This window comes from Phoenix dactylifera, chromosome 2, assembly GCF_009389715.1.
Source record: "Phoenix dactylifera cultivar Barhee BC4 chromosome 2, palm_55x_up_171113_PBpolish2nd_filt_p, whole genome shotgun sequence".
Lineage (NCBI taxonomy): Eukaryota > Viridiplantae > Streptophyta > Magnoliopsida > Arecales > Arecaceae > Phoenix > Phoenix dactylifera.
In genome coordinates, this window is record NC_052393.1 from 10,185,673 (window position 1) to 10,208,925 (window position 23,253).

A 23,253-nucleotide genomic window follows, 5' to 3' on the forward strand; every position below is an offset into this window, starting at 1 on the left:
TCAGCTCATCAACTCGTTCGTTATAGGTTAGCCTACTATAAATCGGCCTGCTAGAGATCTACTCTTCTGCCTACAAGAGGTTAGCTCATCAACTTGATCAACTCCTCGATCCACTATAAGTCGACCTGCTAGAGATTTGCTCTTCCACTTGCAAGAGGTTATCTCATGGACCTATGGAAGATCAGCTTATCAACCTACTATAAGTCAGCTTGCTAGACATCCACTCTTCCACCTACAAGAGGTTAGCTCATCGATCCACCATGGGTTAACCTGCTATAGATAGGCCTACTATATATTCCTTTTCTACTTGCAAAAAGATAACTCATCGACCTATAGAAAGTCAGCTCATCGATCTACCATAGATCGAACCAACCTACTTGGAAAAAAAGAGTAGAATAACAGTATGAGCCGATAAATAAGCTAGATAGAGGAGGAGGCATCGTTTTATTATAATTAGAGATAAAAATCAAGGGATAAGTCATAAGCATCCTTCTTTATCTGAACCCCTTTCATTATGGAGCTATAACCGCTCCTCCTAATTCACCCAAAAATCAAATTCAACGACGACTCGGATCATCACTCATCTTGCTTGGAAAGCCATGTCTTTGAGTACCTCACCTTTTTCATCGAGTGATAGAGGAATCGAAGATTTTTCAGTAGGGAAATTTGAAATTAGTCTTCCTGCTTGCTACGTATCGACCCATGATAGGTAGATCGATTTTAGACCACATAATTTGGCACCACTTGATGCCCAAAGATATAGATAGCAAATATATGGTAGAAAGAATTGATGAAAAGATAGCAACTATCGAGCACCATGCCCTTGCGTGGGGAGTTGACTGATGCAGTGAAAATTAATTACGTACTGCACTATTCGACCTTGTAACACAATATACATTACTGTGTGCCATTCTTTCAAACCCAAGAAGGGACCCATGTGCAATTAGGGTCCAAATTACAAAGAGATGGTCCACTTAAACTCCATATTCCAAGTCCGTTTGGGGGCAATATATAATTTCATGACTTCCAAGACTGCTCCCTCAAGGTCACATTAAACTAACACTCGACTCCTCAAATTGGAATCCCCGCCATAAAACAATGCAATAAGAGTAGATGAATGGGATAAAAGAAATGCCTGTTTTATTAAAGACAAACATCCTGGCCCGAATCGAGCAGCAAAACCGATGGGGGTGTTTCCGGTGGAATCAGACGGTCGTGATCACCCACCGGCACATGGGGTGGATGTCGGTTTGTCGACTTTCCATGTTGGAGGGCATCATGAACTACAGCTCACCACAAAGGGATTGATAGCAGTTATAAATTGGGAGGTCCTGATCCCAAGCTTGAGATCAACTTCCCCGCCTCCCAACCAGAAGAAATCTGGGTCCAACTTTGCAATTGCTTCGTCCAATATTACCTGAAATACCACCACCCCATATATTAATCATTTAAAGAAAAAGGTTATAAAGCTGAAAAGATATTTAAAGACTAATCCATGAGACTGTTTTCGGACAAGTATAATAAAGTCTACGCATTTCTACAAAGCATGCCATGAGGATATTGAGTAATATTGATTTTAAAGTATGCAATTGTTCAAACGATGCCAAATCGCCCAAATCTTAACATCTCTACTTCCCTGCTTCCTCTCACTACACATGCAAACTCAAGTGAATAAATATGAGACTTATCATAAAGAAAATATTAAAAGTGGGGAGGGAATAGTGAACTGATCAGTCACAGTAAATCTGAGCCTCCCAGAGGCATTATAAGCAAAATTGTTGTTTTCAGATAACATATAAATGCATTTTCTGCAGTTACGAAAAATTCAGGCAACATTACTTCCCCTCCCTCCAAAGCATTGCTATCTGGCTTCTCAAGATCTCATGTGCCTAATAAATCCCCGTAGCTGACGACAAAATGGATTCATCAAATAGTTAGGACATACAGGTAAGCATGGTTGTTATCATTGTCATCGAGAAAAATAACCATGAAGCCTACATACAAAGGGGGGTCTGGGTTCTTAGCTGCTCTATTCATATGATCTCCTTTGATGATATTCTCTCGCTAGGGCTAAGCCCCACATCATTAGCGTAGCGGTTTTCTATGCCGAGACCATGACTTAGCCTTTCCATTCAGCTAGCTCTTCAACCCTGCTTGACATAACCTAATCTCCTTAGATCCCGGATTCCATTCCTTCCTTTGTAAGTGATATTCCATAAGTGGGTGGAAAAGGAGACTAATTAGCTAAAATTGAATAGGGGAAGGGAGGACCAGACAAAAAGCTTAAGAGACCTTATTATTGTGCAATTCTAGGATTATTGCAATGACTCAGACTCCAATTTAAATAACCATACAGACACCTGCTCCAACATATTATTCCAAGAACAACTTATGTCTATATATGCAGTTGCCCACAGATAACATGATGTGCATCTAAACACCTCTTCTGGTCATGTTATATCCACAACAGTGATAAACTTGATCTGAGTTCATGCAAAATTTCCACTTCACTTTTTATTTAACTTGCATTCAATATCATTTGGAGTTTCTGGATTCTTAACATCATAGCAGTGTGCCAAACAGACAGTAAACTATAAGATTTAGCGAACTCTATGAACAAGAGGACAAAGCTTTGATTACCGGAATGTCTGTTTCCATGCCAATGCATGTCACTGCATTATGCACGTATCCAGTGAGTTCAAGTGACTCCTCTTCTGGTGCCAGCCTCACTGTATCAAGAAAAATAGTCTGAAATTAGGGACATGTTTTCCCAACATTCTAATATATGACTAAAGCTAAGCGTCTTCATAAAAAGAAAATACACCTCTAGATAAGTTGTAGATAGAAAATTTAGCAGTCATAATAATACTAGTAATAAAGACCATCATGGGCATCAAAGTTTTAATCAAGTCGTCAGCAGATTAGAGTGACCCAGCCAAATTGGCTTACCAAACATTTACAAAATGTAGCTCACATATATATCGTTAAGATCTGTTAACAGTGAGAAATTTTACTTTCTTCAATAAATATATGCATGTTCATCCATGACTTACACATATTGCCGGCAAAAAAAAAAAAGCTAAATGTAGAATTTCATATAATTGACTTTTGATTTTGAATCAGTGAATTACTCAGATAGGCATGAGATATTGGGTGACTGATTGATGTCCTCTTTCTTGCATATGATACCTTAAAAAAGTTATATTAGTAAGAAAATCAAAAAATTATATTCTTTAGCTACTGGAGAGTACACTTCGTGATACAACTCAGAACACTCATGATTGTTTTATTCTATTTAAAAGTTTGGAAATAACAGCAAAAAATCATTAAAAGATCTTGCTAAATGAGATGTCAAATTCTATTGGATGTGAGACAACCAGTTGTCCCAGTGCTTGTTACCTGCAGAAAGTATAATGTTGAACAGAAAGCCTATGGCCTGGATGATAATTGCATTAGAAGCATGGATGTTTATAGAAGTAAAGGTTCAGGATGACCCGGAGCAAAAAAGAGTACAAGAAATGGGTTGTCATTATGTCCAGGAGTTTCTCTAACTGAACTTTTACCTCATCCTGAGAGACACATGGGAATGTCAAACAAAGTTCAAACTACAACAGGTAAAGCAGATACGCTCCGGTGGAGTCTTTCAAGATTCCTGAACTTCAAAGAGACTAGAGGACATATTTCAATGCATTTGAGATGAGAATATACATAAAAGATGAGCAGAGCAAAGTTGGTGGCGTCAATGCGGAAAACCAGAAGACTGAAGTTTGTACAAAAGCTTAAAGTAGCATCAACAAAGGATAAAATAAGGTCAAAATAATTTGTGATTCTTTGGGGCCTTTGAGCACGTGTAACCTGCTGGTTGCAGCTCTGAAGAAGGGGGTGTTTGATTCTGGTTGAAGGATTAGAAAAGAGAAACCAATAAAGTACATTGATGGAAGTAATGGGAAGATATTTAAGACGATCCATTTTACATTGGCTTACCATTGGATCAAATCACTAGGGAAGTTCGATCCACAATACTTCACTATATATGGGATACAAATTGCCGTTTATTCTATAGTTAAAAACTTGCTTAACACCAAGCATATGATGTGATCACCACCTAAATGGATGATATAAGAATACCAAGTTGAAGGTTGAATGGGTTCCCCATCCAATGAAAGAGAAATAAGGGACACTTAGGATAACCAGACCATAGCAAGAGGGAGACTTAACCAAAAACCTAATAAATCAACTTGTATTGAAGATCTGAGATAATAATAAAACTACTTCAAGGTAATTGAAAACAAACAAAACTAGAAAATTATCAATTTACATGCACAAAATGATAGAAAATAGCAAATGCTCTCTGTCATTGGCTTAAATCATGCAGGGGAAATGTTGTTGTATAAATGACCTCATTGTGCCTTGATCAGATGGAAGAAGACAAGTTCCAAGCTGATGACCAACTACAGGTTTTTATTCAAATTGCAGACATCTGCCACAGGGTAAATCACTGCCTCTCAGGCTCTGCCCACTGATTCTACCATCAAGGTCAATGATAGACAATTACTTCCAGTGAGCAAAGGTTACAACTTTCATCATACAATGTTCTTAAAAGGGCAAGTCCTTTCAAAATCTTGTTAGCAAAAACTCTTTTCAAAATCTTGAAAGATGCTGAGTTACAATCCCATACATTAAGATTTATGATGTTTATCCTTTGCTTAGCCCAAGACCCCACTTGTTATATTTAGTTTGGTAGCGCGACTACATGACTTGAGTCCTAACAATACTACTGAAGTACAGTTTTTATCAGAACATTTTTGCTTCTCACTTTGGGCAGTTTACAATAATCTGTGGATGAATATCCTGAAGAAAATTGCAGCTAATCCCACCAAATGCAAGAAGGAAAAGAGGGCCTAAACAGTTAAACTTTCAGCAACAAGCTTTATCCCATATAATACAGTTTGTGCTGTTGACCAGAATATGATCCGTTTATAATCTTCTCACAGTTTGAATCAGTAAGGCTACCTAATCAAGACAAAAGTAGGCAAAAGAATGGGTTGGCATGAAAGGTAAAAGCCAATTGATAGGTCAAAAACCTATTTCATTGGCTGCAAAACCTAAGTTTATGCAACATGTTAGCAACTCCAAGGTTGACTTATGCAAGAGTCGACTTGAGTGTGATAAGTCAGTGCTGAGATTCCTTGGAGATTTGAAGCAAGTATGGCACCCTAGTTAGGATATTTCCAGCTTGTAAGGTGCAAAAGAGGAGGGAAGGGCAAGGACTAATATAGGTTAATACATTTGCCTCACAAAGAACAAATAAAAAGTAGGCAAACTAAAGGTGACCAAGCATTGGAGGATAAATCACCACTTATAGTATTTTCTCCCTCTTTTTCCTCTTTTGTAGATTTTGTTTTCCCTTCCAGTATTGTTGTGCAGCAATTGGTCCTATGCATGTGTCTTGAAACTACTATGTATAAGAGGCAATGGCAACAACAAAAAAATTGTGTTCCTTACTGACTCTGATCTAACATGGAAAAGTGAGCAGTAACACGGTTTTAGAATAGGCTCGGCACTGATTCCTATAAAAGGTCAAAGCCAAGAATGGCTAGAAGTTTAGTTAAACTTGTTTGTGCAGGTGATTACTCCAACTTCACTAGTGTGGTTCTGTCAAAGCACTGGATCACTAACTATATTGGCCACTTTTATCTATATCTCTGTTGACCTCTGTAGATTGTTATAGACCTCATTTCTAAAGTCTAAAATGAAATATCAGTACTAAGATATCTTTACAAGTTCTGTGGTGAAAAGCAAGTCAAATACTTCATTCATGGATCATTTGGAGAACTTGAAACATAGGAAGGGAATGATAAGATGTGAAATGGTGGCTAGGATTTTTATGACAAAGTAGAATTTCTGATACAGCTTCAGCTAAATAAAGATTAAATTTACGACCACAATCTTAATTTTCATCCTAATCATCCACTAAGGGATCAAAACATGACATACAGAAAGGTCTTTCATTAGTTTAGTGGAACTTTTAATGTGGGAAAAAAAAAGAATCATCCTACAAATAAGATCCAGATAATTATTAGAACTTATTGAAAATTAAATGGCATAGCACATATAAGTTGGACATCGCAAGGACATTAATGGGGCCAAAAGGCGCGATTGTGTGGAAATTTGAACTACCAGTTAATCATCTCATATGATTTAATGCTGGGAGCAGAGAGCATTTTTTTCCCTTTCTTTGCTTTTTATGTGTACGCACAAGGTAACACCACAGCTTCGTGTTCCTCTTCATTTTCTAGGGTAGTTATTCGATGTTCAGATTATTTAGACTTGTTATCAGAACGCTTGCTTTTCTCAGTTTCTTTTTTAACTAAGATTACATAATGCTCTCCTAGAGAGAGTGGAGGGAGGGGGAGAGAACTATGACCACAGAATGTTAAGCAGTACAAATTGTTTCCTGAATGCTTTCTTAGCGAAGCTTCACAGATTATATGAGAATACATATTTTAACACATTCATAGTTTTCTGCTAAGAGTATGACATGGATGAATCATTCAAGCTTAAAAAGTCTCAGCTTACCCATAAAACAATGTTGAGAAAGAAAATAAGAATATAAAATGGTAGACATGCTAAATAATCATTAGATAAATGAATTAGCATCTCCAAATGACTTAACAAATTAACTTGTATCCAATAAAAAACATGTAAAGACAAACTCACTGTTGAATCTCTTCTTCGGTATCTTCTTGTCGTTGAGTGCATAAAGAAAGTGCTTGATATTTTCAGCATTAAGCCGAGCTATATACTGAAATAAAATAAATATTAACTAACTAAAAATGACTTAACAGAAAGGGCACTGATTAGTACAATAGAGAAACATGTACCTGAATAACAACAATGTAGTACTTTGAATTGTTATGATCGCTGCAATCAGTAACACTAGCAGGAGCTTGGGTATTGACCTGAGAAGAAAAATAGAAGTTTGTCACATAAATTGAATCAAGGACCGCCCCATGTGACAAAAATACATTATAAAGAACTAAAAGGATCTGTATTAGAATACTTCTCCAATACATCTACTACTGTGTTATTGTTCTCATTATATATATATATTTGGGTGAAGATTCTCATTATATTATTTAACAAAATAATTTTAAGAAATTAATCTGCATTTATCAAATAGGATATAGTAACAAATAGGGTAATTAGATGATTGAGGCAGTAAGCAAGTTTGCATCTCATTCTTGTTTTGTTAAGGAAAAAGTTTGCATATCATTCATTTTCTCTTTTTTAATGAAATTGTAACTGCCCAGGACCTCACCAAAAAAAGTCAGCCAAAAAGTTACTAATTAGGGTCCCTGTCCCTGCTTAAGTACCCAAAACCTCTCCAAGGCACAACCAATATGAGACTGACACATGCCTACATGGGTCCTTACACATTAATTCCTTTAAGCCCTATCATCCTTACCATGGACGAGTCCAATCAAAAACAAAATTGCCATGACCAACTCATGGTCAATCCCAACAAGGCCCATGCTGCAATGTCCTCTAGTTCACATGGGCTTGAGCCAGGTTAGCTCTTATACCATTTGTAATGACCTAGGACCTCACCTAAAAGGGGATAACTAGAAGGTTACTGTCACGACCCTCGCCCCGTTCCCGGTGGGCCGTCGCGACGGTCCTAGGGTGCGGGTAGGCATAAGGCCACCAGCCACCACGTAGAACCCTATTACCTATCAATCATTATTAAATTCTGAAAAAATTTGGCATGATGCATGAACAAAATGATCACTTTTCCTATAGTGACCTGTCAGGATTATCTCAATACATACAACACACTACCTGTCAGAGCAGCAATCACATAATCCGTCACATAATGAACCTGGATAATATATATCAATACATTATCTCAGGCATATAACTCATATGTATAAAAATCTGGTTCCCATTCCATCCATGGTCAAACCTATATCCACAACAGGATCTATGACTGTAACTATATACTATATACAACAGAAGGTTTATAATACACCAAAAGGGTATAAACCTCTATCTACATTATACTATACTATACTATAGAGCGGCACAGCTAGCAGGCAATCTCTAACCCTGCTCTTCTCTATACAATACCTGCCCTGCAATCAAAAACACCAAACTGGGGAGTGAGTATATAAATACTCAGTGAGTGGAGTAGAGAGTACTATGCACATGAGACAGAATATAATCATGGCTCGAGATGAAATCTCAAGATCAATAACAACATGAACATGAACTCAACATAGAGAATATAGAGTAAATCATCAATATCACCACAATCAATATCAACTCATCTGAAGCATATATGGAATAATCAAGTAAACATATATGCTACTCATGAATATGCTCAACAGATCATAATGCTGGAACATACAAATCAGGTGTCAATATGCTGAAATCATCACTAGACAGCTGTCGGGAGGTGGGTTTTACGCCCCAGGCGAACCAGCAACCACTCCTTACTGTCACATGCATATGCAGGATAATACACCATATCGATAATGGAAATGCTAGACAGCTATCGGAAGGTGGGTTTTACGCCCCAGGCGAATCAGCAACAACTCCCTACTGTCACATGCATATGCAGGATAAGACACCACACTAATCATGTAAATGCTGGCCAGTATCCAGAACAGAAATCCATCTCACATCTACATACTAAACGGCACCTCGCGGGAATTCTACATCCGCAGAAAGCCATACTGCACCTCGCGGGGTCTTACTATGCCCGGCGGCAAGCAGAATATAAGTCGTAGGACCGGCCGATCCTACGCCTAGGGCCGTGTCCCCCCCTAGGAAGGGACTGGGCTCCGCCCACCCAGAAGGCTACTATGTGCACAAAGGCCGATGTTCAACCCCATCGACTATAGGTGTCCTGCAGATACTGCCAAGCCATGCATAAATGCCATAATGCACCCTCCCAATACTCTACTAAAAAGGAGTATAATCAAGATTACCACTCACTCGATCATGACCCAATCATAAACTAACATCAGGGTTAGGAGTGAGGGTCAAGGAAGTGCAATACAACTCAATATACCACTAAAAAGGCTCTACAAATCTTTGTAATGGAGGAAATGAAATCAATTTACAAAAGAAATCATTTCACAATTCGAAATCAATTTGATTACTCATCAACCCCTCGTAATTCCTCTCAATGTTCCCTCAAATGCATGTACAGAATAATCAAGCATGGAGAATCAAGATTATAGAGGAATCTACTACAATATCAATCAATATGCTCAAGTGGAATCAATTCACACTTGGCGACATTCATGAAAATGAATTAAGGATGCTCATAGTGCAAAGTACATGACTCCCACTCACCTGCCGATCCGGCACGGCCTCGATACGCCTCCAAAACTTTATGGTAGGCAGTAGGGGGCTTCTTTTTCTTGTTCCCTAACTTCTTGCCCAACTGTGACATGCATTTACAATACATTTAGTCTTGTATCAAGGACCATAATCTACGTGCCAATTATAATATAGGAAACTTTAATTGATTCAACTCCCCCATTCCCTAAATCTTTTCTTTTCTTTCTCTTTTTCTTTTTCTATTAATTAACTCATCATTTATGTATACTAGGGATTCCCTTGCATGAGTACAAGGTCCCTTTTAGCTTGATCTAGGCTTAATACCCTATTATAGCATGAAATCCCCTATTTTCCCACTCGGATGAACAGTAACCCGGACCGACAGCCGGTTACTTTATCCTGGGTTTGATCCACTTTCCAAACTCCAAATTTGATGAAATTTTTACCTAACATTCTACACTCATAGGGGATTCCAAAGAGGTAACATGCATTGCTATCGGAGGTCGTTTGACCCCCTAAATAATTTGCCGAAGTTGGAACTTCGACACAGTTTTTCCGTAGTGCCGGAAAAATTTGTCAAAATCCGATTCTTCCTCTTTTAACCGCCTCTACAACCCTTATCCGACCCCTCTAGACTATATCCACCTTTTGTATAGCCTAATGTCATCAAAAGACTAGATAGGGATGGATATTTACCTTTTTCTTTTTGGAAATCGAGGTCCTTGCGTAGAGGGGAAGGAGATCTACGTTTTTTCCTTCAGCTAGAAGTGCAACCGGGATCTCCTTCCTCTTCCTTTCTTCCTTTCCTTTCCTCTTCCTTTCTTCCTTTCCTTTCCTCTCCTTCTTTTTCTTCCTCTCTGTCCGTCTGAGACTCCCCTGTGACTCTCTCTCGGTTTCCATCCAAAAGCCACACAAACCCCCTAATTAAATCACATCAAAACACTATTCACCCTTTTTTAATATTATTAAATTTCCATTTTGCCCCTAACACTTCAACATATCTACGGTTATGCCATTAACTTTTGATTCCTTCCAATTTTACCCCTTATATCAATTTTAAAGGACTATTCTATCCCTTTTTATATAAAAAAAAATATTTTGGGGTTATTACATCCTCCCCCCCTTATATAAAATTCGTCCTCGAATTTAAAAGAGTAAATTACCTGTCATAGTTGCATTCGATGCCTATGCCTCCTGTGGATTTACCGTGAACACCCTTCCTTGCCCTCTGCCTACTGGAGCTGACAGTTGAGATGGTCCAGCACTCTGCTGTGATGTTTGTGCTTGACCTCTGCCTCTGCCTACAGGCCTCCTACTACTAGGCCTGTCCATCTGTACAGAAGGGTAGGATGCCAAGGGCACAAATTGCTGGGTGGCACCCTGCGGGCATTCTCTGGCAAAATGACCCGGCTGTCCACATCTGTAGCACACTCTCTGACCCATTCTGCATCTGCCAGGGTGCTACTTCCCACATATGCCACATACTGGCCATGATTGGAACTTAGATTCCGTTCTGGCCATAGTGACCGGAGGACGAGGTGCTAATGGTAGAGAAGCATCCTGTGACTGACCTCTTCTCCTCCACTTCCTCTTACGTGGGGCAGGTGGAGCTGAGCGTACAGACTGCTCCGTCGGGCCCTCCGAGAGATCTACTCCCTCAGATCTATCTTTACTGCTTTGCTCCTTCCCCACACTCATTTTCCTCTGTTCTCTTTCAGCTCTTTCCTCTTTGTTTCTGGTCTCCCACTGTTTTGCTTTATCAATTAGCCTAGACAAGGTGGGGACCTCTACTGCCAGTACTGCATTATAAAGCGGAAAAATCAGACCCCGCCTGAATCTTTCTATCCTGGCAGCTTCAGTGGGGATGATGTAAGGAGCATACTTCCCCAATCTAGTGAACTCACGAGCGTACTCAGATACGCTCATTCCGGGCATCTGCTTCAGCCTCTCAAACTGAAGAGCCCGATTCTGCCTCTCAGCCGGAGACAAAAACTCATCCATCACTGCTTGCCTGAACTCTTCCCAGGTTGGAGGATTCCTACTGTACAATCTGTCCTCCATATGCCTCTGGTACCAGTCCCAGGCATCTTCTTTCATTGTGAGCCCGACAAGTTCTATTGCCCTTGCATCAGAACAGGGCAGTCTCCGTATCATCTTTTCAGTCTCCTCCAGGAATCTCTGAGGATCTTCACCTTCTTCCTCCTTAAACTCTGGGGTTCTGAGCCTCAGAAATTCCTGTACAGTAATCCCCTCATCATCTAGAGCTCGCCTGGCCAAACTTCTTGGCACAGGTACAGGAGGTGGGATGGATACTACTGACGGGGCAGGAGATTTCCCCCGAGCAATCTGCTCCCTCAGAGCCTGATTCTCCGCCAGTAACTGTTCCATCAATGCATCTCTACTTCCTACCTCTCCTTTATCATCGACCCTCCATCTATCAGCAGGAGGAGGTTTTTCTCTTTGGGGCTCGACATGTGCAGAACCTGCATCCAATGCTATATCTGGCTCCATTTTCCTTGAAAGTATTCTTTATATGTTTCTAAAAGAGTCAAAAAGAGAGGACAGTCGTTACACACTGAGTCATGATATATTTTACTGAGTTGTAAATAACTCATAAAATAACATACAGAAAAACCCTATGCTCCATAGTATAATCCTATACTTAATCCTGACTCATCCTATTGCTCTGACAGGACTCTTCTTAACCTTTGCTCTGATACCAAGCTTTGTCACGACCCTCGCCCCGTTCCCGGTGGGCCGTCGCGACGGTCCTAGGGTGCGGGTAGGCATAAGGCCACCAGCCACCACGTAGAACCCTATTACCTATCAATCATTATTAAATTCTGAAAAAATTTGGCATGATGCATGCACAAAATGATCACTTTTCCTATAGTGACCTGTCAGGATTATCTCAATACATACAACACACTACCTGTCAGAGCAGCAATCACATAATCCGTCACATAATGAACCTGGATAATATATATCAATACATTATCTCAGGCATATAACTCATATGTATAAAAATCTGGTTTCCATTCCATCCATGGTCAAACCCATATCCACAACAGGATCTATGACTGTAACTATATACTATATACAACAGAAGGTTTATAATACACCAAAAGGGTATAAACCTCTATCTACATTATACTATACTATACTATGGAGCGACACAGCTAGCAGGCAATCTCTAACCCTGCTCTTCTCTATACAATACCTGCCCTGCAATCAAAAACACCAAATTGGGGACTGAGTATATAAATACTCAGTGAGTGGAGTAGAGAGTACTATGCACATGAGACAGAATATAATCATGGCTCGAGATGAAATCTCAAGATCAATAACAACATGAACATGAACTCAACATAGAGAATATAGAGTAAATCATCAATATCACCACAATCAATATCAACTCATCTGAAGCATATATGGAATAATCAAGTAAACATATATGCTACTCATGAATATGCTCAACAGATCATAATGCTGGAACATACAAATCAGGTGTCAATATGCTGAAATCATCACTAGACAGCTGTCGGGAGGTGGGTTTTACGCCCCAGGCGAACCAGCAACCACTCCTTACTGTCACATGCATATGCAGGATAATACACCATATCGATAATGGAAATGCTAGACAGCTATCGGAAGGTGGGTTTTACGCCCCAGGCGAATCAGCAACAACTCCCTACTGTCACATGCATATGCAGGATAAGACACCACACTAATCATGTAAATGCTGGCCAGTATCCAGAACAGAAATCCATCTCACATCTACATACTAAACGGCACCTCGCGGGAATTCTACATCCGCAGAAAGCCATACTGCACCTCGCGGGGTCTTACTATGCCCGGCGGCAAGCAGAATATAAGTCGTAGGACCGGCCGATCCTACGCCTAGGGCCGTGTCCCCCCCTAGGAAGGGACTGGGCTCCGCCCACCCAGAAGGCTACTATGTGCACAAAGGCCGATGTTCAACCCCATCGACTATAGGTGTCCTGCAGATACTGCCAAGCCATGCATAAATGCCATAATGCACCCTCCCAATACTCTACTAAAAAGGAGTATAATCAAGATTACCACTCACTCGATCATGACCCAATCATAAACTAACATCAGGGTTAGGAGTGAGGGTCAAGGAAGTGCAATACAACTCAATATACCACTAAAAAGGCTCTACAAATCTTTGTAATGGAGGAAATGAAATCAATTTACAAAAGAAATCATTTCACAATTCGAAATCAATTTGATTACTCATCAACCCCTCGTAATTCCTCTCAATGTTCCCTCAAATGCATGTACAAAATAATCAAGCATGGAGAATCAAGATTATAGAGGAATCTACTACAATATCAATCAATATGCTCAAGTGGAATCAATTCACACTTGGCGACATTCATGAAAATGAATTAAGGATGCTCATAGTGCAAAGTACATGACTCCCACTCACCTGCCGATCCGGCACGGCCTCGATACGCCTCCAAAACTTTATGGTAGGCAGTAGGGGGCTTCTTTTTCTTGTTCCCTAACTTCTTGCCCAACTGTGACATGCATTTACAATACATTTAGTCTTGTATCAAGGACCATAATCTACGTGCCAATTATAATATAGGAAACTTTAATTGATTCAACTCCCCCATTCCCTAAATCTTTTCTTTTCTTTCTCTTTTTCTTTTTCTATTAATTAACTCATCATTTATGTATACTAGGGATTCCCTTGCATGAGTACAAGGTCCCTTTTAGCTTGATCTAGGCTTAATACCCTATTATAGCATGAAATCCCCTATTTTCCCACTCGGATGAACAGTAACCCGGACCGACAGCCGGTTACTTTATCCTGGGTTTGATCCACTTTCCAAACTCCAAATTTGATGAAATTTTTACCTAACATTCTACACTCATAGGGGATTCCAAAGAGGTAACATGCATTGCTATCGGAGGTCGTTTGACCCCCTAAATAATTTGCCGAAGTTGGAACTTCGACACAGTTTTTCCGTAGTGCCGGAAAAATTTGTCAAAATCCGATTCTTCCTCTTTTAACCGCCTCTACAACCCTTATCCGACCCCTCTAGACTATATCCACCTTTTGTATAGCCTAATGTCATCAAAAGACTAGATAGGGATGGATATTTACCTTTTTCTTTTTGGAAATCGAGGTCCTTGCGTAGAGGGGAAGGAGATCTACGTTTTTTCCTTCAGCTAGAAGTGCAACCGGGATCTCCTTCCTCTTCCTTTCTTCCTTTCCTTTCCTCTTCCTTTCTTCCTTTCCTTTCCTCTCCTTCTTTTTCTTCCTCTCTGTCCGTCTGAGACTCCCCTGTGACTCTCTCTCGGTTTCCATCCAAAAGCCACACAAACCCCCTAATTAAATCACATCAAAACACTATTCACCCTTTTTTAATATTATTAAATTTCCATTTTGCCCCTAACACTTCAACATATCTACGGTTATGCCATTAACTTTTGATTCCTTCCAATTTTACCCCTTATATCAATTTTAAAGGACTATTCTATCCCTTTTTATATAAAAAAAAATATTTTGGGGTTATTACATCCTCCCCCCCTTATATAAAATTCGTCCTCGAATTTAAAAGAGTAAATTACCTGTCATAGTTGCATTCGATGCCTATGCCTCCTGTGGATTTACCGTGAACACCCTTCCTTGCCCTCTGCCTACTGGAGCTGACAGTTGAGATGGTCCAGCACTCTGCTGTGATGTTTGTGCTTGACCTCTGCCTCTGCCTACAGGCCTCCTACTACTAGGCCTGTCCATCTGTACAGAAGGGTAGGATGCCAAGGGCACAAATTGCTGGGTGGCACCCTGCGGGCATTCTCTGGCAAAATGACCCGGCTGTCCACATCTGTAGCACACTCTCTGACCCATTCTGCATCTGCCAGGGTGCTACTTCCCACATATGCCACATACTGGCCATGATTGGAACTTAGATTCCGTTCTGGCCATAGTGACCGGAGGACGAGGTGCTAATGGTAGAGAAGCATCCTGTGACTGACCTCTTCTCCTCCACTTCCTCTTACGTGGGGCAGGTGGAGCTGAGCGTACAGACTGCTCCGTCGGGCCCTCCGAGAGATCTACTCCCTCAGATCTATCTTTACTGCTTTGCTCCTTCCCCACACTCATTTTCCTCTGTTCTCTTTCAGCTCTTTCCTCTTTGTTTCTGGTCTCCCACTGTTTTGCTTTATCAATTAGCCTAGACAAGGTGGGGACCTCTACTGCCAGTACTGCATTATAAAGCGGAAAAATCAGACCCCGCCTGAATCTTTCTATCCTGGCAGCTTCAGTGGGGATGATGTAAGGAGCATACTTCCCCAATCTAGTGAACTCACGAGCGTACTCAGATACGCTCATTCCGGGCATCTGCTTCAGCCTCTCAAACTGAAGAGCCCGATTCTGCCTCTCAGCCGGAGACAAAAACTCATCCATCACTGCTTGCCTGAACTCTTCCCAGGTTGGAGGATTCCTACTGTACAATCTGTCCTCCATATGCCTCTGGTACCAGTCCCAGGCATCTTCTTTCATTGTGAGCCCTACAAGTTCTATTGCCCTTGCATCAGAACAGGGCAGTCTCCGTATCATCTTTTCAGTCTCCTCCAGGAATCTCTGAGGATCTTCACCTTCTTCCCCCTTAAACTCTGGGGTTCTGAGCCTCAGAAATTCCTGTACAGTAATCCCCTCATCATCTAGAGCTCGCCTGGCCAAACTTCTTGGCACAGGTACAGGAGGTGGGATGGATACTACTGACGGGGCAGGAGATTTCCCCCGAGCAATCTGCTCCCTCAGAGCCTGATTCTCCGCCAGTAACTGTTCCATCAATGCATCTCTACTTCCTACCTCTCCTTTATCATCGACCCTCCATCTATCAGCAGGAGGAGGTTTTTCTCTTTGGGGCTCGACATGTGCAGAACCTGCATCCAATGCTATATCTGGCTCCATTTTCCTTGAAAGTATTCTTTATATGTTTCTAAAAGAGTCAAAAAGAGAGGACAGTCGTTACACACTGAGTCATGATATATTTTACTGAGTTGTAAATAACTCATAAAATAACATACAGAAAAACCCTATGCTCCATAGTATAATCCTATACTTAATCCTGACTCATCCTATTGCTCTGACAGGACTCTTCTTAACCTTTGCTCTGATACCAAGCTTTGTCACGACCCTCGCCCCGTTCCCGGTGGGCCGTCGCGACGGTCCTAGGGTGCGGGTAGGCATAAGGCCACCAGCCACCACGTAGAACCCTATTACCTATCAATCATTATTAAATTCTGAAAAAATTTGGCATGATGTATGCACAAAATGATCACTTTTCCTATAGTGACCTGTCAGGATTATCTCAATACATACAACACACTACCTGTCAGAGCAGCAATCACATAATCCGTCACATAATGAACCTGGATAATATATATCAATACATTATCTCAGGCATATAACTCATATGTATAAAAATCTGGTTTCCATTCCATCCATGGTCAAACCCATATCCACAACAGGATCTATGACTGTAACTATATACTATATACAACAGAAGGTTTATAATACACCAAAAGGGTATAAACCTCTATCTACATTATACTATACTATACTATGGAGCGGCACAGCTAGCAGGCAATCTCTAACCCTGCTCTTCTCTATACAATACCTGCCCTGCAATCAAAAACACCAAATTGGGGACTGAGTATATAAATACTCAGTGAGTGGAGTAGAGAGTACTATGCACATGAGACAGAATATAATCATGGCTCGAGATGAAATCTCAAGATCAATAACAACATGAACATGAACTCAACATAGAGAATATAGAGTAAATCATCAATATCACCACAATCAATATCAACTCATCTGAAGCATATATGGAATAATCAAGTAAACATATATGCTACTCATGAATATGCTCAACAGATCATAATGCTGGAACATACAAATCAGGTGTCAATATGCTGAAATCATCACTAGACAGCTGTCGGGAGGTGGGTTTTACGCCCCAGGCGAACCAGCAACCACTCCTTACTGTCACATGCATATGCAGGATAATACACTATATCGATAATGGAAATGCTAGACAGCTATCGGAAGGTGGGTTTTACGCCCCAGGCGAATCAGCAACAACTCCCTACTGTCACATGCATATGCAGGATAAGACACCACACTAATCATGTAAATGCTGGCCAGTATCCAGAACAGAAATCCATCTCACATCTACATACTAAACGGCACCTCGCGGGAATTCTACATCCGCAGAAAGCCATACTGCACCTCGCGGGGTCTTACTATGCCCGGCGGCAAGCAGAATATAAGTCGTAGGACCGGCCGATCCTACGCCTAGGGCCGTGTCCCCCCCTAGGAAGGGACTGGGCTCCGCCCACCCAGAAGGCTACTATGTGCACAAAGGCCGATGTTCAACCCCATCGACTATAGGTGTCCTGCAGATACTGCCAAGCCATGCATAAATGCCATAATGCACCCTCCCAATACTCTACTAAAAAGGAGTATAATCAAGATTACCACTCACTCGATCATGACCCAATCATAAACTAACATCAGGGTTAGGAGTGAGGGTCAAGGAAGTGCAATACAACTCAATATACCACTAAAAAGGCTCTACAAATCTTTGTAATGGAGGAAATGAAATCAATTTACAAAAGAAATCATTTCACAATTCGAAATCAATTTGATTACTCATCAACCCCTCGTAATTCCTCTCAATGTTCCCTCAAATGCATGTACAGAATAATCAAGCATGGAGAATCAAGATTATAGAGGAATCTACTACAATATCAATCAATATGCTCAAGTGGAATCAATTCACACTTGGCGACATTCATGAAAATGAATTAAGGATGCTCATAGTGCAAAGTACATGACTCCCACTCACCTGCCGATCCGGCACGGCCTCGATACGCCTCCAAAACTTTATGGTAGGCAGTAGGGGGCTTCTTTTTCTTGTTCCCTAACTTCTTGCCCAACTGTGACATGCATTTACAATACATTTAGTCTTGTATCAAGGACCATAATCTACGTGCCAATTATAATATAGGAAACTTTAATTGATTCAACTCCCCCATTCCCTAAATCTTTTCTTTTCTTTCTCTTTTTCTTTTTCTATTAATTAACTCATCATTTATGTATACTAGGGATTCCCTTGCATGAGTACAAGGTCCCTTTTAGCTTGATCTAGGCTTAATACCCTATTATAGCATGAAATCCCCTATTTTCCCACTCGGATGAACAGTAACCCGGACCGACAGCCGGTTACTTTATCCTGGGTTTGATCCACTTTCCAAACTCCAAATTTGATGAAATTTTTACCTAACATTCTACACTCATAGGGGATTCCAAAGAGGTAACATGCATTGCTATCGGAGGTCGTTTGACCCCCTAAATAATTTGCCGAAGTTGGAACTTCGACACAGTTTTTCCGTAGTGCCGGAAAAATTTGTCAAAATCCGATTCTTCCTCTTTTAACCGCCTCTACAACCCTTATCCGACCCCTCTAGACTATATCCACCTTTTGTATAACCTAATGTCATCAAAAGACTAGATAGGGATGGATATTTACCTTTTTCTTTTTGGAAATCGAGGTCCTTGCGTAGAGGGAAAGGAGATCTACGTTTTTTCCTTCAGCTAGAAGTGCAACCGGAATCTCCTTCCTCTTCCTTTCTTCCTTTCCTTTCCTCTTCCTTTCTTCCTTTCCTTTCCTCTCCTTCTTTTTCTTCCTCTCTGTCCGTCTGAGACTCCCCTGTGACTCTCTCTCGGTTTCCATCCAAAAGCCACACAAACCCCCTAATTAAATCACATCAAAACACTATTCACCCTTTTTTTAATATTATTAAATTTCCATTTTGCCCCTAACACTTCAACATATCTACGGTTATGCCATTAACTTTTGATTCCTTCCAATTTTACCCCTTATATCAATTTTAAAGGACTATTCTATCCCTTTTTATATAAAAAAAATATTTTGGGGTTATTACAGTTACTAATTAAGGTTCATGGCCCTGCTTACATACCCAGACCTCCCCAATGCATAAACAGTATGGGACCAAACACAGTTGCATGGGCCCTCACAATAACTACTAGTATCTAGCATGTGCAATGTGTGTGATCTACAAAGAAAAAAAAATATTACATGAAAAATAGAGTTAGCATGAAACTATGATTCGTTTCTCTCTCCTTTGTTGTCCCTTAATATATTCAACTTCCTTTCTTAGAATTTTCTTTTTATCTCTTTTTTGATAAGGTAGAGAAGGAGCCATTTCTTAGTGAAATTATGAAAGGCATGTGCTACAAGCACAATGTCACGGATTCGAATCATGGGACAGCCACTTTATGTATAAAAAAAAGGCCAAACGTTAGGTCTATCCCTATTTTGCCCCTCCTAGGAACCCGAATTGTCAAGACCATAACTCGGTAATGGTCTTTCTATTTGATTAGGTAGAGATAGGCAGCCCTTTTATAATTTACTCTAGTTACATTAGGACTCTAACGCGCCATTCCGAAAGGGAAAAAAAAAGTCTGGCTAAAAAGAAAACAATCCAGTTACGGAGGGAGAGTTCAGTCACAGCACCTTCTATTGTAATAGTAGAGATGGTTATGATCAAATTAGGTTCAAGGTTAATATCAAGTGCATGGAGTTTGGTCTAGATATAGTAATAGCACTTATTATTAAAAAATCTGATACTACCATGTGAAGATGGACCACATGGAAGCTTGTTGGCACATTTGAAATTTTAACGCATTCTGGAACTTTTATCTAACAGATTGACTGCACCAGTTACACGCACACACAAAACAACAACCCATACATCAATGCTTCGAGATGATTAGAGAAAAGAGATAATTTTCTAATACAATCTACTTTGTTCAAATATATTTTCCTGTATGGAAATAATAGATGCGAAGCAAGAAGGTAGAGATGAAGAAAAAGGAATTTTGACTTTTGAGAAAATATATTAGCCTTACGAGATTACAGACATAGACACACACATGGGCATGCAGGCAGGCAGGCATGCACATATATATACACACATACACATCCATACATACATACACACAAAAACACACACGCATACATACACACATATATGTAGATATATAGATAGAGAGAGATGGCGAGGAGGAGGAGGAGGAGCAAGAAGTATAAAAAAGATAGAGGGTTCGCAGAGCTCCTCATACACTTCCTCTAGTTGGTTTGGTTCTTTCGGGGTACGGTTGTCAAAGTACCAAGCTCATAACTAGCATATCCAAGTTTATGAAGAGACCTAGCCAAATATTTTATAAATCAACGGCGGAGGAGCCCACAGATTGCCCATTGACATGCATAAAGAACATCTATCTTTGCATCATGCCTGTTGGGTTCTTATATAACAATTACAATATTCATTTTATTTGATGAACAAGTGTGTATGCGCATATTCTTCATTCTCAAAAAGTTAGATAACACGACCACATCATATACAGAAGTCAGACGATTCTAAGGCTGCTTCATAATTACAGTCATGACATAACAATAGTATTAGAGTTTGTAACTTCATGTTATCCTATTACTTGGATTCTTTAAAGGGGCATAACAGCGTTACCATCATTTTTGTATCCATTATGTTGTGCATTATATAAAAAAAGTCCATTTTTATGTTAAAAAACTACACCTATTAGTGATTAATATCAAGTTACCAAATCTTGTAAATACTTATGTTGCAACCTTTTATAGATCTGCAGATTCATTAATTCCAATGAAGAGCTGTTCTGAAAAATGGTTGAGGCGCCAACCTAGGTGGCTGCCTTAGGTGAGGAGGGCCCTTGAACACTACATTTTGGGCTGGCTGACTTATATAGGTGGCTCAGCCTTCAGCAAGCAAATGGGCAATTGCCAAAGCCAAGAAGATGACTACAGCGTGGGATGACCTATTTTCAGGCTAACCAGGTAGACTGGATTCACAAAAGTAAGCTAACCACTACGACAGTACCTGACTCATTTAACTTAATGTCTAAGCCACTCATCAGCCACCCCTCCCTCTCTCCATTGCACCTTGGGTCAAATCTGGAGGAGTGGAAAAGGGGGTGGATGTCGAGAACGCCAGAGGGCGTGTTTGAGGACCGTATGGGCTATTGTCACCTTATCTCTAACCGTTGCTACCCTAGGTAGACGCGAAGAACAAATGTCGTTCAGTTTCTGGTAACGTAAATCTTTTGCTTTCATAAATTTACTCCGTTTTCCTTCTTACTGATCCGTAAAAAATATTCGTTTCGACCAATCACATATTGAACGAGAGCTGTTTGATGAAATGCCAATGAAGAGAATTTAATGATGGTGAGAAAAGTGAGTACCATGACGATGCTCTTGCAGAGATGGTGGATAGAAGGGGCGTCGAGGATCTCTCTCCTGGCCTCCAAGCTCCTCTCGTAGTAATCGAGAGGCACTCGCTTGAACTGGAAGTCCTGGACGCCGCGGGCCCGCAACATGGCCGCGAGGCGCGCCTCCGTGGTCTCGCCGCCGCTGCCAGCAGCGGCATCGGAATGGGGAGAGATGGAGAGAGAGGACACTCGCTCGGTCTGGAGGGAGATCTCCAGTTCTGTTATGCGTTGGAGGATGCGGCTCTGCGCCGCCTCCAGCTCCCCCAGCGAATCCATGACGGTGGCTTTGATCTTTTTCGTCGCCCCCTCTCTGTGGTCTCACCCCAAACCTCAGTATTAATTAAAGAGTTATGTCACTTCGATGGTTTTGAGAGGGCCGTTATGTTTATGGCTTTCTAAGAAACGACCGTTATTGGGATCAAGGCTGTAATCTGACCATTGTGCTGGTAAATGGCCATCAAAGTAAATGTGCGGACCTCAAAGCTAATATATTATTTTCTAAATACAAACAATAGTTGGATAATCCTTCTCAAAAGCAATATTTGTTAAAGCCAAAGGCACCACCTCAGGGAAAGAAATAACAGAATAATCGCTATACAATTTATTATTGTATTCACAAATCATTATCAAGTCAAAGGGATGACAAGACACATGACCGCCGTTACATGCATTATAACGGCACATTTGGTTCTGCAATGGGTTTGTAAGTAAAAAAAAATATTATTATTGTCAAAATCTTGCTTGCAATACAAGTATACAACAGCGTTTACCTAGAAAGTTTTGATTATTCTAAAATTTTAAATTCTATGAAACGGAATGCTTAGATGTCCCATCCAGTCGTAGTGCCACTTGGTCGAGTATGGTGGTAGATACCTTTTATCTCTCTCCCTTTTTTTTTTTTTTTTTTTTTTTTTTTTTTTTTTTTTTTTTTTTTTTTGCTTCCATTCATTCCTTTCCTTCTTTTCTCCTTATTTATCTTTCTTTTTATTTTTCCAATTTTTTTGATTTTTTCCTTCGTTTCTTTGTTTTCTTTATCTTCTATCTTCGTCCCTTTCCTTTCTTTTTCTACTTTTTTTTCTTTTTATTCATTTTCTCCTTCTTTTTTATTTTTCTTTCTCCATATGAATGGGTTTTAGAGTTCCATTACTATCTCGATCTTATTTTTTTATACGAATGAAGAGACAACAGTCGAGATATTCCTTATTCCATTGTATTTCAAAAATACTGAATTTCTCCACATATAAATATCTTGAGATCATTTTTAATTTTTTAAACTAGCTTGTTTTTTTAACTTTGTTTTCTTTTGAGGTATTTTTGAAAAAAAATATTTTTTGAAAAATGAAATAGGATTAATTTGTGCCCTTAATTCTTTTCCTTTTCTTGTCATTATTCTTGAATCAAGTTTAATTTCTTTTGTGCTAGGTCAGTTTTCGTACTTGGACTTTAACACTACTATAACAATATTGATTTTTTTAATATTAATAAAATTATAAATTATATATGTTATGCTGAAAGGTCATATTTATTAT

General features: G+C 40.0%; 1 protein-coding gene across 1 annotated transcript; it reads right to left on the minus strand.

Moving 5' to 3' along the window:
* Positions 1–843: 843 nt before the first annotated feature.
* Positions 844–22,076, minus strand: LOC103705207. Its single transcript, XM_039120818.1, has 5 exons — positions 21,698–22,076; positions 6,885–6,962; positions 6,721–6,805; positions 2,641–2,729; positions 844–1,417 (listed from the first exon to the last, which is right to left on the minus strand). Exons 1-5 carry the CDS (start codon positions 21,998–22,000, stop codon positions 1,277–1,279), a joined length of 696 nt encoding a protein of 231 aa, XP_038976746.1. The 5' UTR covers positions 22,001–22,076; the 3' UTR covers positions 844–1,276.
* Positions 22,077–23,253: the final 1,177 nt, after the last annotated feature.